The sequence below is a fragment of the Solea senegalensis genome, linkage group LG12, assembly GCF_019176455.1.
Source record: "Solea senegalensis isolate Sse05_10M linkage group LG12, IFAPA_SoseM_1, whole genome shotgun sequence".
In the NCBI taxonomy this organism is placed as follows: domain Eukaryota; kingdom Metazoa; phylum Chordata; class Actinopteri; order Pleuronectiformes; family Soleidae; genus Solea; species Solea senegalensis.
The window spans coordinates 2,023,725-2,041,065 of NC_058032.1; the positions used below are offsets into that span (position 1 = coordinate 2,023,725).

Below are 17,341 nucleotides of genomic sequence, written 5' to 3' on the forward strand. Positions count from 1 at the left end.
TACATATATGTATATACATATATATATATACACACACACACATATATATACACACATACATATATACACATACACACACCTCGGCTGAACAACATTCTGTGCAAAGAGAGGACAGGTCGGCGCTGTAATAATCTATTCGTCATAATAATCCAACTTTTAAATTGATGTCTTCCCAGATGTCGCTACTGTGGACATTTGCATTTTCCAAGGTGGAAAGGAAAGGCCCGGACGCTCAGCAGCAATAGCAACAGCAGCGTGAATACTAAAGAGCTCAGCTCTAACTTTGTGTGTGTGTTTTTTTACAGTGTATATAGTGTTCATCTACCGAGGATTAACTCCCACTTGATTAAAGCCAAAACACACACACACACAGAGAGGAGGTGCAGTGCAGCAAGTGCAGGAGACTTATTAAAGAGCTCCATCTAGTGGCTGTTACATATACTTACTGCAACTCATCATTTTCATTCTTGACTAAGCAGTGGAATGGATTTTCTAATGAATTAATAAGATGTTTGGTGCATAAAAAAATGACAAAAAAATACCAGGGATAGTGTTTTCCACACCTCAAAACAACAGCGTCCTCAAATGCCCTTGTAGTCCTGAGAATATTCACATTTAAAAGGCTGAAAATCAGAGAACTAATCATTGTATATATGACTAAAGCAGTGGAATGGATTCTTTTTAGTTAATTAATAAGATGTTTGGTGAATAAAATGACAAGAAAACAGTGGTGCAGTGTTTTCCACACCTCAAAACAACGTCTTGTAGCTTCCATAAACCAAATACAACCAGTTAACTCAAACAAACAACAGTAAATATTCACATTCAAGAGGATGAAATCAGAGAGCTAATCTTTTTTATGTGTATTTATTGAATGTCGATCAGTACACAATCACTACACAAAAAACGCCGTTTTCGAAACTCTGAGGCCTTAAATTCTTTTAATGACAGCCAACAGTATATCATAGATAAATATGTGTCCGTCTAAACTCAGTGTCTATGTTGGATTTGTTTTGTTGTTGTTTTTTTAAATAGGATGTGATGAAAACAAGAAAATATAAAAGAGAAACCCCCAACTCTTTCCTTTTTTTTTGCATAAATATACAAATCTATATTTATTTATATTCTTATATATTGTTGAGACAAAGAGAAAGTGACAAAAATAGAGAATAGGAATAGTTTTTTTTCCTTGTATTTTTGTTCATAAAAACGAGGCGAGCGGACTTTGAAATGTGACGCATTTCCAAAATTTCACAAATTCAATCTGATTTTTAAAAGACTTTAGTACTTTCAGCTCAGGTGTGTTTATTATAGATCATATTGCCTATAGTTTGTGCTGAAAACGAGGATGTAAGACACATTCTTATAGCCTCTGTATACGCAAAAAAGGATCAAAACACATCATTAAATGATTTACGCCCTCACAATCGGGCAGATTGTGCATTGCACTATTTTCAACCATCCACTCGTTTTGTTAACAGCAGTTTCCAAGGTCACGAGTCACGACTGAACTCGTATAACTCTCACTCTAAGTGAAAGTGCAGAACCATTTGCTTAATAGACTCTCGACAGGCCGACTACAGTGAGCCGCGTGTTTGACATTTACAGGGAAGGGAGTCATTCTGCAGCATCATAAAAACTGATAATCATCACGTGCAGTATTTTAACCTCCGATTTGAGAAAGTGATAAAAGAGCAGAGAGACAGAAAACATCAGTGAACTCTGAAGTGTGTTATACATACTAAAAAAAAACGGCCTCGATGAAGTGATGAGGAATGAACTTGAAAAACCTCAAATCCATCTTTTATTTTCACTCTTTCTTTTTTTTTTTATTGTGAACGTTGACACAGTTACAACACACAGAAAAAGCACCTTTTAACACACCGTGGACACCAAGGACACTTTGTCTTGACGGGGACAAACCGCAGCACTTTTAAGTGTATTGTACGTTTGGGAGAAGACAGCGGATTTATTTTTATATTTTTTCCTTCAAACCTTCAAACGGCGCGAGACAAAAAGGTCGACACATCTCACACAGGACGGATGCTGTAGGCGCTGAGCGTCAGACAAAATGACGTTATGAAGGGGCTGAAAATGAAATTTCAGAGGGGGCGGAGTCCTCTACCACCTGCTTTGACTCGTCTTGACATTTTCAAATAAAAAATCCTTTTCCACTATTGTTTTTTTTATGTTCTACGACAATTAAAAGGTGTAATTTATGCGAGGTGGAACGGTTCACACACCTTTAACTGTCTCATTTTCCATCTACTATTTATTACACAGGAAATATTTAAACAAAGCAAGACTGTAAGAAACGCACGTAAACCTGCAAATAAAATCATAGCTAAGAAAAATAAAATCGCATCTAGAGACTTCACGTAAATGAGTAAAAAACACTAATTAATAATAAAGATTCACACTTAGTCGTCACAGGTGATCACACGCAGCTTCAGCATAAGGACACGTACGCCATTTTTAAACGCGGGTTTTTTGAACACAACAATCAGCTTGTGATTGTCTTCCACAAATGGGAGAACTGTAGTGTAGTGTTGTGCAGCTAGATGGCGCTGTGAGGCTGCAATTTCAAATTTCATCCTCCTCTCCTCCAAAACAAGCCCATCTTGCTGTCTCTCTCTCCTTCCCCTCCTCCTCCTCCTCCTCCACCCCCTTTTATTTAGCTCCACTCTGTCGCCATCCCTCTTCTTCACCTCCAACCCTCTTCTCATCACTCCCATCTCTCCTACACTCCTCCTCATCTCTCCCCCCTCCCTGCGTCCATCCATCATTATTTCTCGCTCCCTCCCTAAACGAACACCCATCACCGTGTCCACACCTCCACTCTTTGTCGTCTACGGCGCTGCCACAGCCTGGGTTTCACCTCCCGAGGTCATCAGCTGCATCAGGCTTCCCGACGCCGGCCGCTGCACGCCGGTGGCCCAGCTGAAAAACGTCCTGTAATAAAAAAGAAAAGAAAAAGAAAGATGAGTTTAAGTGATTTTATTTTACCCAGCGACCAGGATATGCCACGTATCGCTGCGTTAAATCAACATTTCAATTCTGTAAAAAGCACCTCTTCCTCCTCCTCCTCCTCCTCCTCCTCCGTGGCTTGAACGCTTGGAGTGAATTTACGGTGGATTTCACAGTAAAGATGAAACATGAGGAGAGGAAAGAGGCGACTTAAAGTGACTAATACTTCCCAGTGGGAATTGAGAATGAGGCATTATTTTATTTTTTTTCCCACTTTCAGTCATAAAATTATGACGGAATGGAAAAAGAAGGGGAAAATATGCTGGAGGGACACGTGCCGTGGTATTACAAGAGATTAATCATTAATTTCTAATCTGATCGTGTTACAGTGTGAGTTTGAGTCACGAGGGAGAAAATGACTCAAAAATATCAACAATTGCATTTTAATTTTGGATTAAAAGGAAGACAGTGCATATGCTGGATTAGTTAAAGATGACTTTTTTCAGTGTACAGTCGCCGTGGAAATATTGGAATTATGCATACATTTATTTATTCTATAACTACACATGAACCCTTATTTCTATTCAGGCAAATGTTGCTGCCTCTCTGGATTATTATAGAATTTATTTTCAGTCATTTATTATTATTGTTATTATTATCTTCACTAAACAAATAAAGGGAGTAGTTTTTGTATCATAACTGCAAAAAGCGCTCATTTTAACTAGCATAACATTTGAACGTTGAATAATAATTTTCACAAAGTAATTATGCTGCAGATTAGACACGAGGTATTAAACAAACAAGAATGTAAATGAGTTAAAAGGACAAATAAAAATGGTAAAACTAAACTTAATTTCCCCAAAGCTTCAAACCTCCACAGGTTGTTTCTGTTCATTTGTTTCCTTCAGGATTATCTAAACTGGGTGAAAAACCTAATCCTGCTTTACAAAAATGATGTGATTAAAATAATCACTAACATTTAACTCAACCCTAAAAATAAAAAGTTGTTTTTTTTTAAGCCATAAATGGAACCACGATGATCACAAGTACTTACTCTGCAACGTACTCCAGTGGCGTCCAGGACCCGAAATCTGCGTCAGGCATGAACTTCCTGTTCATCGGCGTATCCAAGGTAACCCTGTTAAAATAAAGCAGATGACGCAAGAGTATGAAGCCAGACACACACACACACACAGACACACACACAGACACAGACACAGAGCTTTTGTTTAGATGAGGACAGACAAATTACATTTGAGTCACAAATCTGTTTTTGTCTTCAAATATCAGAGTGCATCATTTAAAAAGGGGACGTGACCATGTGGACACAGAGCAGCAGCTGCAGCAGCTGCATGTGTTGATGAAAGCATCAATATATGCATCACTGTTATTCTGTTAAATCACTGTTAAACTGAGACCCATCTTTGGCTGCTTAAAGTGATTTGTGGCCGTGTGAATTCTGTCATTTTGTGAACGGAGCGGATTTGATCTAAACATTTAAGAATTAAACTGGGGAACAATTTGTTTCAATGTTTTGTGATCATGCTGTGGCTCTGTCGAGGAATTCTACTGATAAAACTCAATGTTTACCAGTTACTTATTCAGATTCACAGCGATTACGGTTCAAGCAACACGCTGATAAAAGACTCTATCCTCAACTCAACTTGGAATTTGGTCATTTTGATTCCATTTGAGTTTTTCTATTGGCCCACATACATATTTATAATAGAATAGTCTTTATTGTCCTTGTACAATGCCACCATGCACCACAAAAAGACAAACAAAACAAAAGAACATCATTATACAAGATTAAAAAGAGGCATTCTCTTAAAATAAAGACATAAAGTGCCCAATTTTCTTCACTTAAGTGACCAGTTATTGAACAACAGTGTCTCTCCCTGCACTGCAGTGCGATTATCTACAGTGTGTTCCATAAGAAATACAGAATAAACTAAACATACATGAAAACCTGGTTGGACAAAATGAGGATTGAGGCTGTTAAATATTGGAGTAAATGATTCAGTTTGTCTCGATCAGCATTTCCCAAACTTTTCTATATGTGGACGCACTTTTCAAAGATGGCAAACTGTCGTGACCCAAAAATCACAATATAAATCACGACAAAAGCAAATATGGTAAACAAAATTATTTAAAAAATTAATTTTATGCTTGTTATTTAAAACATTTATACAAAAATCTTGTACCAAAAAGTTGCAAAAATTCTGCAAATTTCTCAAAAACCATGTCCTGTGACCCTTCTGTGGGTGCCGCCCCAGTCTTTGGGAACCACTGGTCAAGATGAAAGTTGGGCTTCCACATGGGGATGAATAAAGTCGTATTGTATCGTGCTTTATTGTAGACACTCTATAAGTGTTGTAACCATTCATCTTGATTGTACACGTCTATAGTGTCAATAAAATGTAAAAAAAAAAAAACTTATTTTAGTTTCAACACAAATATTACTCTCTGAAAACATTTTAAACCTGTATTTCTGCACTTTGCCCAGATGTAAAATAAAATCTGATAACCAACTGAGTACAAGTATAATCACAAAGACGCACTGTTGTGATAAAACATCCTTTTAAAGTTGCCTTTGCATCGCTGTGATAATCCCCATTATCTGGCGTTTGCAGGAGAACGCTACACTGCTGCAGTGTTGTTGTATACGATGTTAGAGGGTGTGTGTGTGTGTGTGTGGGGGCAGAGGCTGCAACAGAAATGCAAGTCATGGGGCTAATGCTGAACAGATGTGACAGCGAGCTGGAGAGGCAGTCCTGCCTTGTTTTGTTGGCAAATGCGACCAAAGAGAGAGCAGGAGCAAGAAACACCCCCACCCCCCTCCACCCCGTAGAAAAAGGCAATTTTCAAGCACCTCACGATGACAGTGCAAAAACACTGGGGTTTGAAATCCAGCCGGTGGGGGTGAAAAGAGAAGGCCGTGATGAAAAGGCTGCGGCGCGAGTCGTTGGTCTCACACAGATCATGTGCACGGCCACAGATGTCCTGGGTGAAACTGGCAGCCTGATCCATCTTCTGCTCCTTCCTGCAGCTTATCTTCACCTCACACTTACGCACCCGACATTACAGAAGGAGCGCGTTTGTGTGTACTCGCATTTGTTAGCGCTGCGTGACGTCTGCTGCCACGGAAACAGCGATCTTGTCGGTGCAGGAGGCCGGAGTACAGCCCTCGTGTGTAAAGTGTGATTTTGATTGTATTTACACAGTATATTCACTCACTAATACAGGAACAGGAACATGTGTTTACCCTGGATTATTGCCCTGGAATAATCTAGCATAGGCTGCGTTAACCCCGGGTTTATCCTGGATAGAGCTGAAACAACTCATCGATTACTAAATTAAATCGTCAACTATTTTGATAATCGATGAATCGGTTCAAAGCTTTTTTTTCATGATTAAAACAAGGATTTCCGATTGTTTAAGCTTCTTAAATGTGAGTAAGGAATCATTGAACGTGAATCATTTTGGTTTATGGACAAAACAAGACATTTGAGAACATCATCATTTCCAGGCTTGACGAACACCGATCAACATTTTTTTAGGGTTCTCTGATATTTTATGGACCAATAATCGACAGATTAATCGATGACGAAAATAATCGTTAGTTGCAGCTCTAATTCTGGACTGACCTGGGTCTCATGAGGCAGAACCTCATTACTGAGGAACTGGTTAAGGGTTGAGCATTAACAGGTTATGGTTAATGTAAGGGTTGAGGCTTTAGTCGGGCAGCACGCTCGCGGCGACCAGGAGCATCGCAGTGTGTAATATTTCTGTGCTGCAGAAAATAAAAAGCTGCAAGTTCATCTCGACACGGAGCACAACGTGTGGCTACAAGATAAATATAAAATAAAATAAAAACAGAGAGAGAGAGTCGCAGAGAGAGAGAATAAAACATGAGCAGAGAACAAACGGTGAACAAGTGCCTCGATCCAGATGAGGCTCCAGAGGTTTTTAAAAGGTTGTGCGTCTTCTTTTGTGTCTTGTTTTTACACGTTCCACTCGGCCTGTGAGACGGCTGTATAACGTTTATTGCTCTGGAGGAACGAGTTTAGTTTTAAAGTTTTGTCCTTGAAGATGCAGCGATGTCCTCCTGCTTGGACTTCTGAGAGGTATAAAGTTTTACTTTTTTAAGATTTATATTTTATTTGTGCAACAAAGTCAATTATTGTTATGCACAATTCCATGACACATATCTTTGCCGTCTGTTGTTTTATCCAACAGAGAGGGGGAACTTGGGTGCTCCTGTGTACTTACTGCTGCAATACTACAGGAAAGAGGTTATGACCTTTTCATGGCTTGTGTTTTGTGCCGTAGCTTCCTTAATTATGTCTTTTATTCGGTTTTCTTGTCGTACGTTAACTTATTTTCATTATTTCATTTGTTTAGGGGCTCCACGTGTGTCTGACTGATGGGTTTGTTTAGTGCATTTAGATGTCAGAAATCAGCTGGAAACTGCCTCAGAGAGAGCTTGTGGTCCAGCTGTGGCTTCAAACTCAGAGTGTGTGACCCCAGTGGTTACATTTAATTATTCCCCTCTCCTTCATTCCCCCTGTTTGTTCCAGAGGAATGAGTTTGTGGCTATAAATATAAATGTTAAGCACCAGTGGATGAATGAACTCCACTAACAATGTTTATATGTGGTATAGGATTTCATCATGGTTTCTTAACTTTACTAAAAAGTAATCTTGATTGAGTGTAGAAAATATTCCAAGATCAATGATGACATCAATGTGGATACTAGGTGCAAAAACAAACAACATATTTTATGAACCGTGGCTTCTCTCACTCATGTGGCACATCATGTCTTAAAAAAAAAAATGTTCCTCTTTGCAGAAATAAATGAAAGACAGACTCTGGTGTCTTTGAGAAAGAGGACCCCTTGTCTGTGGCACCTGAAGTGTTCTGTTAGTTTCAGAAGTGCAGGTGGCAGGTCAAACACAGAGGAGCTGATTTTACATTCAATTAAAATCCCATGGATGTGACTTCCCTCTGAATTAAAGATTTAAATGAAGACTTTCAAAAGCCATTTTGAACGTCTAATGTTTTAATTCACCCGAGGTGAGGGATTTGAAACAAGGAGAGTCAAAGGAGCTCAAATGAAAAATGTGATTTCATCTCTTCTCCTGCTGCTTTTATCACTTCAGTCTTTTTATGATTCAGCTTTTACGAGTGCTCAGGTCGTTAACCTCTGTTACATTAATAGGACCTCATTTTTTAAATAGATTCGTTTAATAAATTGGCCCAAGCATCATTCTTGCATTGTCTTTCAGGAAGGTTTTTTTAAAAAGACAAAATATATGAAAGTAAGTCATTATGTTTCTGTGGCTGGTGAGAAAACGACTGAAACTCTGCCACACACACACACTCTTCAGGAGTCAGTGAAGACTGTGTGATGAAAAAGCACTTCATAAAGAAAAGCTGCATCAGTGTGTTAAATGTCACTTGTAAAAGTGGTTACAAACTACACAAGTGTCGCATGAATGTCACCCTTCAGACAAATCTGTAGAAATTAATTAAACTACTCATTTATTCAGTTTGCCTCTCGACCTGGAGAAGGAACTCACATCTTGAGTGTCAAACACTCAGATACAGACGATATGTATGTATCTATATGTTATGCAGCAGACGTGAACATTTGCTGTATTACTGCAGTTCTGGGGACTGAATAACAGAGTAAAGGTCAGCTGACATGGGTTTCTCTATGAGCTATGAAAATCAGAGCGGTCCATAACAAATACATGGAGCCAAATTGTTTCCACATCTGCTAAAATAGGACATAAAATGTCTTCATTTAGATAAAAAGCAAACCATATATGTTATTATGTCGAGTCATAAAGCATTCATTAATAAAAAAAAAAAACTTTAAACTAACTAACCTTAACCTATATGGTTTGCTGATTTGCACATTACAGTAAAAATAATAAACAGAATTAAATAATAACATAACTAAAATCACACACACAAATCGACTTTGTCAAACTTTTGCATGTAAAAATCGAAAGTTTTAGTGACTTTTTAGTGAGCATTTATCAAAGTTCCTAGAAGTAACTGTACAGAAGTAAATGTGCATAAAGTTATAAAGCAGCAGATTACATAAATAGAATATAATAAATAGAATAATTATCCCAATTACTGATTAATAACCTAGAATACTGCAGTACATCATCCTTCATTCAAGAACAAGATGTAAACTAACCTACAAACCTGGACCTGGACCTGTTCTCAATGGTCTTATTTTGTCCACAAACCAAAATGATTTCATTTGAATGATTTCTTTAAAGCAAAGAAACCAGGAAATATTCACATTTAAGAAGCTAAAAAAATAAATAAAATCAGAAAACTTGTTTTAATAACAAAAAAAACAAAAAACGATGAATCGATTATCAAAATAGTCGAGTGAATGTTTCTACCCTAGTAAACTATACAAACTTCATGTCACTGTGCTGCAGATGCTCTAACGCAGTACTCACGGTAGGATCGCCACAGCAGCAGCTCCTGCCGGCAAGCCGCTCTTCTCTTCTGCGAGACTCTGACACAGCTGGTGGACGGCAGCTTTGGCCATGCCGTAGCCGACCATGCCTGAGGATTACAGCCGGAAAACATTCTTTCATTCATTCATTCATTCATTCATTCATTCATTGCACAGGTAGAGACACGCAGCTCATTAAATGCTTCACACGCTGTGCACAGGAGTGGACGGGTGATTTAGTGGAAAGAGGTCAAGTGGATGAACATCAGTGAACACGGGGAAGGTAACATTTGAGATTTTTCAAAGTCTGGCACAGCAGCGAAGCTAAAACGCACACCCAGGTCTTCACACTGTGGTGTAAATAATGCACAAATCAGTCTGAGAAATACAAAATAAACTTTTCTGAAGTCAGTCTCACACGAACTCAGAGTTAAATCATGTTTTATAGTTGCAGCATCTGGAAACACTGATGTTTCTCCCTCTGCATCCTAATGGCTCTCCTAAAGAATGCCAAGCATCTGTTTACGCCTCCTAAACCCGTCTCATGACAGGCTTAGATGTTGTAGAACAGGCCAATGGGAACAAGGGGAGGTGACATGACTGTTCATTCAAGCTTTAGTTGTTCTGCAAAAACAAAAGCGTGACTTTTTCTCTCTCTTATGGGAAGCATGAGTTAAGGGCGCAGGCTGCAGTTTAAAGAGCCTGAATTGATTTTGTCAATAAGCGCCTTAATTATCCAGATTGTTCATTAAATACAACTCAGTCACTGTGCGTAATGATTAGGGGACAATTGGACAAACAGTGACAGACAGTTGAGAATATATTAACTACATTTTTACACGTTTTAGCACGAAAAGCACAGGTTGCTCTGTTCAGGCAAGTTTCAGTGTCGTGACTGTCCAATCAGGAGGACAGTATAGTTTGTACGTGTCCTCAATTGCACCGCATGATTGCAGGCCGCGCTGCGCTCATCTCGCCCTATCAAACCATCTAATGTGATTCTAGGCTGTATATTTTGAATTTGAAACAGGTTTTTAAGGGTTCAAGTTGAATTATAACCCTATGACAGTATACTATATCAAATAAAGTGCATTAATGCAACTAGTTTGGGGTCAATTAATAATAATTTCGATAATAAACATTCATATTGACATACAAAACTTAGATTTGCTGATGTATGAACTTGCAGCATTAATTGTGTGAAAATCTCTTACTAAACCACACAAATATGGGGAAGAGATACATCTCTAAATGAAGTCAATCAATTTAATCAGAAACTAATCAAATTGGTATCTTAAGAATGGGAATAAAAAGAAAATCTTATTTTACAAATTCATACAAATTCATATTATGTGCTTTGTTTAATCAAAGAATGCAAGAAAGAAAAGTTTTCTCTCAGGGCTACTTATTTCACATTTTTAATGACGCCTTAAAGTTTTTATATTTTTTTACCAAATAACTATGATCTGGTGAAAAATAAAACCTCTATTTTAAAAGAATTGAAGCCCTGCCATGGGAGAACAATAAACATGGATATATGAGGTGATCCGGTCTCATTCAGTGGTGTTAACACCCCTCAGTCCATGTGGATAATGTCTGTGTACAGACACAAATGCTGAGTCATTCGCTTGCTAAGTCTGCAGCCAATGAGCTCGCGGGCCCGGGTGCCGGCTGCTGAGCCAGGGGTTTTATGCGGCTGTGGAGCTGAATCTCAGCCCATCACACAGTTGGCTTAGAGACAATCAGGTGGGCAGTGGGTTTGTTTGGGACATTCAACACCACATGACATCACACTGAAACCTCCGTGGCTGCCACAGAAGCTGGTCAGATGGCGGTAATTAAGTAATATTGCTGATCAATAATCAGGTACAACCATAAACGATACATTAATCTGTTGACTCATTATTTGAGTCCTGGATCCAGTTTTCCATGGTAAGAAATCACAGTCAATATTTAAATAAAATCCAGCTGTATACTTGTTACTATAAAATACAATAAATTGAATTCTACAGTTGCGTTCTTGTATAGTTTGTCTATAGCAAATTGCATTTAAAGTCAAACCAAACTGTGCATTAATTAAAATCGTAGCAATATATACATTCGGTGAGTAGATAGAAATAGATGACAATTATGCCACAAGCTAAAATATGTTAATATGCAATTTTAAAAAAAAACATTTCTTTAAGTAAAATACTGTGCAACATACATTTGCATCAATAAATAAATGTATTTATTCTTTATCTTCACTTTTCCTCATGTTTCTCTGCTACTCAATGATTTTCATGGTCAGTTAGATTGTAAACACTAACAAACTGTAAACAAGAGTAGGAGGGAGAGTGTGCAGGTCTGTCGCTCAAGGACACAAAACAACACGTCTGCTGTTGGACAAATGGGTCATTTTGAGAATAAAATTATAGATTTTTGTGTTTTCGAAAACGGCCTCTCTAACTGCTGAATCCCACTGCTGCCGTGATCTCATTAGTGCCCCTGGTTTTTGTGCTTGTTTTGTTTGTGGGATCCATTATATTGACACCATTTTTCGTTGTATCCACCTTTATCAACTCGTCTGATCAGGATGTCGATTCCCCGGTCAAAGCCCTGAGGTGCATTTTCTAACCCACATTAATGGAATTGACAGGTCGGACAACAAAGACATATGTGCGGTGGTGGCCTCCAGTAAATCAAAGTCTGCCTGAAACCCTGAGCGACACGTGGATGAACCGGGTCACCGTGACGAGAAAGGTAAACAGAGATGTGTGCCTTACCTGCAGTGCCTGACAGCGCTGCTTTCGCTCCGGCCAAAGTCAACAGTCCGCCTGGTTTCAGGTGCAGAGCGGCGAGGTGACTGGAGATAGTGGAAGTCCACACACTCTGTTTCCACATCAGGTCTGTGTTTTTGTATAAATCTGAGAACGACAGGCAAAACTATGACAAAGGGGAGTCTCATTTTCAGCCTTATATCTGTCGAACTACAAAACACTGTTGAATGACTTCATGGTCACACATTGCTGATTAAGCTCCACATGACCCTGTGTTTCTGAGTATAGCTGTGATTAGATCTTTTGTCGCTCGGTCATATTTGGAGACGACAGCGACACTGTGCTTGTGACAGCTACAAAACACAAACCTACGTACAGTGAATTCTACTGCTCAAAAAAACCTAGTTGTTCACCAGTTTGACAGGATAAACACTTCTTGTCCCCACCCACCCATGCACATCTGCTGCATACACACAAATGCTCCCTCAGACAGAGCCTGGCCAAAGTTACACACTGCCACTTTAAAAAGGAGATGCATTAGTCCATAAATCACAATATTATGTTTGGCTTTTAAAGGAATAGTTCAATATTTAGAAAGACCTTTACAGTTCATGATGAGGATTTCAACAACCCTCTTATTTTGGCTGTTACATACAAGTGGTCTGGTAGCTTAACGTAACATTTTGCACGCGTAAACTCACAAATCAACATGCTACGATTTATTTTGTTAACTTACACATAAAACAGTGTAACAAGTGTAAAAAAGAGAAAATTACATTTGACAGAGAAATAGGAGCATAATTTTATCTTGGCAGGGACCAGAAATCTCCTGCTTTTCCAAACTTAATGCCACAAAAAAATATACTTAATATAAAGGCCACTGTGCTTATGAGTTTAAAATAGCTGAACTCTCAATCTGTTACAAGACAGTTAATATACATTTTATATATTATATCCATCTTATCTATGTTTTTTATCTAATTGAATTTATATCCTTGATTACAGTAATAATAAAGTACACATTTATTGAGGTTGTCCTCAAAATTAGATATGACCTACTTCCGGGTAATAAGTGATTAATGTTGTAACAAACAAACAGTTGAACTCTGACCTTTGGAACTACATTTCCCTCCGGCCCATCCTCCAGCGACGCACAAGATGGCATCCACTTTATGTTCTCCTAGCAACTGGGCCACATCCGTCGTCACCTGCACAAAACAAGAGAGATATCTGCCATCATAATCTGATCTTTTCATAAAGCCTCAGGGCTTTGTTGAAAAGATCAGCTCACACAGCAGGTGGGAAAATGTTATTACATGTGATTCTGGGCTGCATTCAACTCAAAAGATAAGAGGAGATTCGGTTCAAGCACTTTCAGCTGTCTACATGAAATAAATAGTTAGTTGTAACGTGTTTTACAAAAGAAAAATGCCTTTTCTTGTGCTTTGTCTGGTTAAAAGTCCCCTGTTGTAAGACTCAAAACTGTGGACAGCTGCAAAACCTGTGAGTGAAGTCACAAGGAAGGGATTAAAATAGTTGGACTAAGAATATGTCTTTACTACATGCATTTGGAAGCGAATCAGAGCTGAAAATATGCAATAATAATCAATTTAATAATAATAAAAAATGAATAATGAACTACTGTAGTTGACTAAAAACACCAATACACAAATTGATAAAATCATGTTTTTTAGGAGGATGAGTATGCTTCATTAATGGAGTCAAATTAAATGACGTCCCTTAAAGTTTGATTTATTTGCTTATTTCAAATATAAACATACAGTACATATGCATAGAATGTTGGTGTGCGGTGAGGGCTGCAATAATTCAATTACTCACTTAATCCACAGCTAGTATTTTGATAAGCAATTAATGTGTGAGCAAACGAATGATAATTCATTTTACATTTTCTTCTTCTTGAAATTGGTAAAAAAATAAATAATAATAATAAAACTCTAAAATAATAAACAGCGTTTGCAGATGAGTGGACGGTGATGAGTGGTACTTGTACAGCTTTTCCCCTTCTTCTCAAATGGGACCCTGAACGCAGCATTAACTTAAAGCGACACTGAACCGGCGTAATACATTTAAATAAAATAATGATAATGACTTAAATGTATTCTTTACGCAACTCAAACTTGAACTGTTTTTACTTGATAGGCTGGTTGTGTCAAATTCACAGCTGACAGTTAGTGACGTGACTAGCCCGTTAGCTCTGATTTGTGTGAGTGTGTGTGTGTGTGTGAGTGTGTGTCTCACCTGTCCTGCCTGCTCAGTGAAAGATTCACTCATTTTTACTATCACGTTTTCATTCGCCTCGTCATTTGCAGCCATGTCGATGCAGGCGACCCACTGTTAAGAATAAACACACAGAATGACGCACAAAGACAGTTAGCTTGTTACTTTAGCGGCTGTTAGCATACGTTAGCTTCCACTCACCCATCCTTTGGACTTGAAATGTTCGACACACTTGGAGCCCAGTGCTCCCCTGCCTCCGTAAACGATTACCCGGTTAGCGGCCATGTCAGTGTCGTGGTCAGTGGGTGAAGAGTTTGTGGAGTGGACGAGAATGAGCTCCACACATAAATACACACGGAGGAGGAAGAGGAGGAGGAAGAGGCGTTTCTCTGCTGCTGCAACAAGTTGGTTGAACCGATGCTGCGTTCAAAGACTGTGGGAAACGGGGCGTTTCATCTCACAGGGACGTCAAACTCATTATAGACGGGGGCAAACTTAAAAATAATTTCCAGCTCGAGGGCCAGACCAGGAAAAATAATCTAAAATCGAGAACAAACCAAGCATACACATTAATTAAAGAAACAAATCAGAGATCATGTTTGATATCAAAGATATGTCATGTTATTGTAGTGAATGTGAGTGAGAATGTGAGTAGTGAGCTACCAAATCCCGGCTAGCTCACTGCTAGCAGTACTTTCTATGTTTTTGTATCCGTCTCTATAAAAATAAACCATACATTTACAGTTTGACACATGCAGTTAAAAACACCAAGATGATTACAAATCATAACAATGCTATACTGTACATTACCATGTATAATATAAAGTATAAAGTATAACACAGTTCCCCTTAAAGGTTATTCCCACTGCTGACTAAGTGTCTATATATATATATATATATATATATATTTACTAAAATGTTGAAATTTCCTGACTCTCGTCTCTCAACTTTTGTTGCAAGAAACTTTAAAAAGTGGGAAAGTTTCACTCTCTAAAAAGTAAAATGTTAGATGATCTTTAAAAAAAGAAAAGTAAGTTCAATGAGGCTTGTGTCTCTCCCTACAATTTATTTTTTCATACAGTGAGCACTAGATGCTGCTATAAGACTGTGATGGTGATGACACAGCAGTGAGCTACAGCCTTCCCATTATTTTGCAGTTGTGCTGTCTGTGCTGTCTGTGCTGTGCTGTGCTGTGCTGTGCCACAGCAGAGTGCCAACTAGACATTCCCGGCTCTCATGAATAATACAAGCACGACAGCCTTGGTTCCCCATCACTGTAGTGAAGCCCCCGATCTGTCACACTCACCTGGATGTGACACACATTTTTGCTACGGGAATAAATGGCTGGTTTGTCTAATGTGACACACACACATACACACATACACACACACTGACACACACTTTTTCCATTGTTGTACACAAAGGTATTATGCCATCCCCTCCTGCCTGTCTGTCTTACTGCCTCCTGCAGAAAAACACACATAGGTGCACATATACACAAACAAACATACATTTCCTTTAGACTGTGAGATGAGGAGGAGCTGTTTGGGTGATTGGAGTCAGTGAGGCCTGGACCTCGCTTCTTCTCCAGAGATGGGTGATGTACCAAGGAACACACACAATAATTATGTCCTACTGGGTGGTTCAGACCTGGGAGAGACATCCTGCCGGTTTCTGACAGTCGACAGAATTAGAAGTACGCCGCGGCACAGCAATCTGTGCCAGCTGAGGTATGTGTCAGCAGCTCAGCAACTCATGGCGTGGAGTGGACACAATAATGACTACAGCGTCAGCAGTGGCTGTAGCAGATACCGTGGCTGGAGAAGTGATGGCTTGACCAAAGATGCCAGCTGAGGACTGAGTGGTTGGTTGGTTGGTTTCCGTGCTGGTGGACCAGGAACTGGAAAAAAAAAAATTAAGTTCAGACATGTCAGTGAAGGTTCTCGGTCACCAAGGTCACTGTATCTTCAAAATAGGCAGTAATGGATGTAGGATTTTCGTTTTTTTTTATTATTATTTTAGGACAGGAGTCATAAAGGGGCAACATTTTACGCAGAGGGGCCAAGTGTATGTCCAACATCCATGCACACAAACCTTGTATTTCATAGGTGCATGAACATTTCACCACCCATGCCTTATACACACTTTGTTGTGTGTACACAGTGCTGAACAGATGTATAAGACCACCAACAAAAGCCACAGCTGCCCTAAATTAACAGCACTGTGACTGTACATGTGACTGTAATGGTTAATACACCAGTTTATAGAAACTCTATAACCTAAATTATATTTAAATGCTACTGTTATCCATGAATTTTAAAATGTACTGTTTTACAAAAAAAAAAAAATTGCAGAGCACATTATTATTTCTTGATTACCATGTCAAGTTATAGTTATTGTAGGGGCCAAAATGCATATTTGGTCTGTTTGTTTATTGTTTATTTTGAAAGGTCACTCATACTGTTTTTTTGGTCATGTCACTTCCGTTTTGATTGACACATGGGTGTGGTTTAATCTATACACCTGGGCACTCGGACGGGCGGTGGGTAAGAGAGAAAGGGGGTTAGTGGCGTTCCTGATTTATATTTTCTGTTTACCGTCAAATCGTCAAATAACCAAGAATAAATCGTCAAACAATAAACATCACTGGACTTGGATTCATTTGAATGACGCGTAACTGCCTGGAGCCCACCTAAGCCTCTTAGCGACCTTTTATAGGAAAACTGTCGCTACAATTAGTAAACAGAAAATTCAATCCATAAAACACCACGGCATGGACGGAATTCAACGTTGCTCTTACCGCTTGGATCTCGATGTTTTGCACTGAACGAACTATGCAACACATTGGACTCTTTTCCGCGGACGCCTTGGATCAGAGACATAAGTGACA

The 17,341-nt window shown here is 38.9% G+C and overlaps 1 protein-coding gene across 1 annotated transcript; it reads right to left on the reverse strand.

The window, feature by feature from the left end:
- Positions 1-924: 924 nt before the first annotated feature.
- Positions 925-14,837, reverse strand: qdpra (quinoid dihydropteridine reductase a). The gene is made up of 7 exons (XM_044040797.1): positions 14,653-14,837; positions 14,473-14,565; positions 13,325-13,421; positions 12,220-12,360; positions 9,456-9,564; positions 4,022-4,105; positions 925-2,952 (listed from the first exon to the last, which is right to left on the reverse strand). Exons 1-7 carry the CDS (start codon positions 14,734-14,736, stop codon positions 2,850-2,852), a joined length of 711 nt encoding a protein of 236 aa, XP_043896732.1. The 5' UTR covers positions 14,737-14,837; the 3' UTR covers positions 925-2,849.
- Between the last annotated feature and the right edge of the window lie 2,504 nt (positions 14,838-17,341).

Excerpts from the sequence above, each read along its gene's own strand:
- qdpra (XM_044040797.1), bottom strand. The coding sequence starts at position 14,736 with ATGGCCGCTAACCGGGTAATCGTTTACGGAGGCAGGGGAGCACTGGGC. Across the intron at positions 9,565-12,219 it reads AGCGCTGTCAGGCACTGCAG|GCATGGTCGGCTACGGCATG; the intron begins GTAAGGCACACA and ends TGTAATCCTCAG. Across the intron at positions 4,106-9,455 it reads GCTGCTGTGGCGATCCTACC|GGTTACCTTGGATACGCCGA; the intron begins GTGAGTACTGCG and ends TTATTTTAACAG.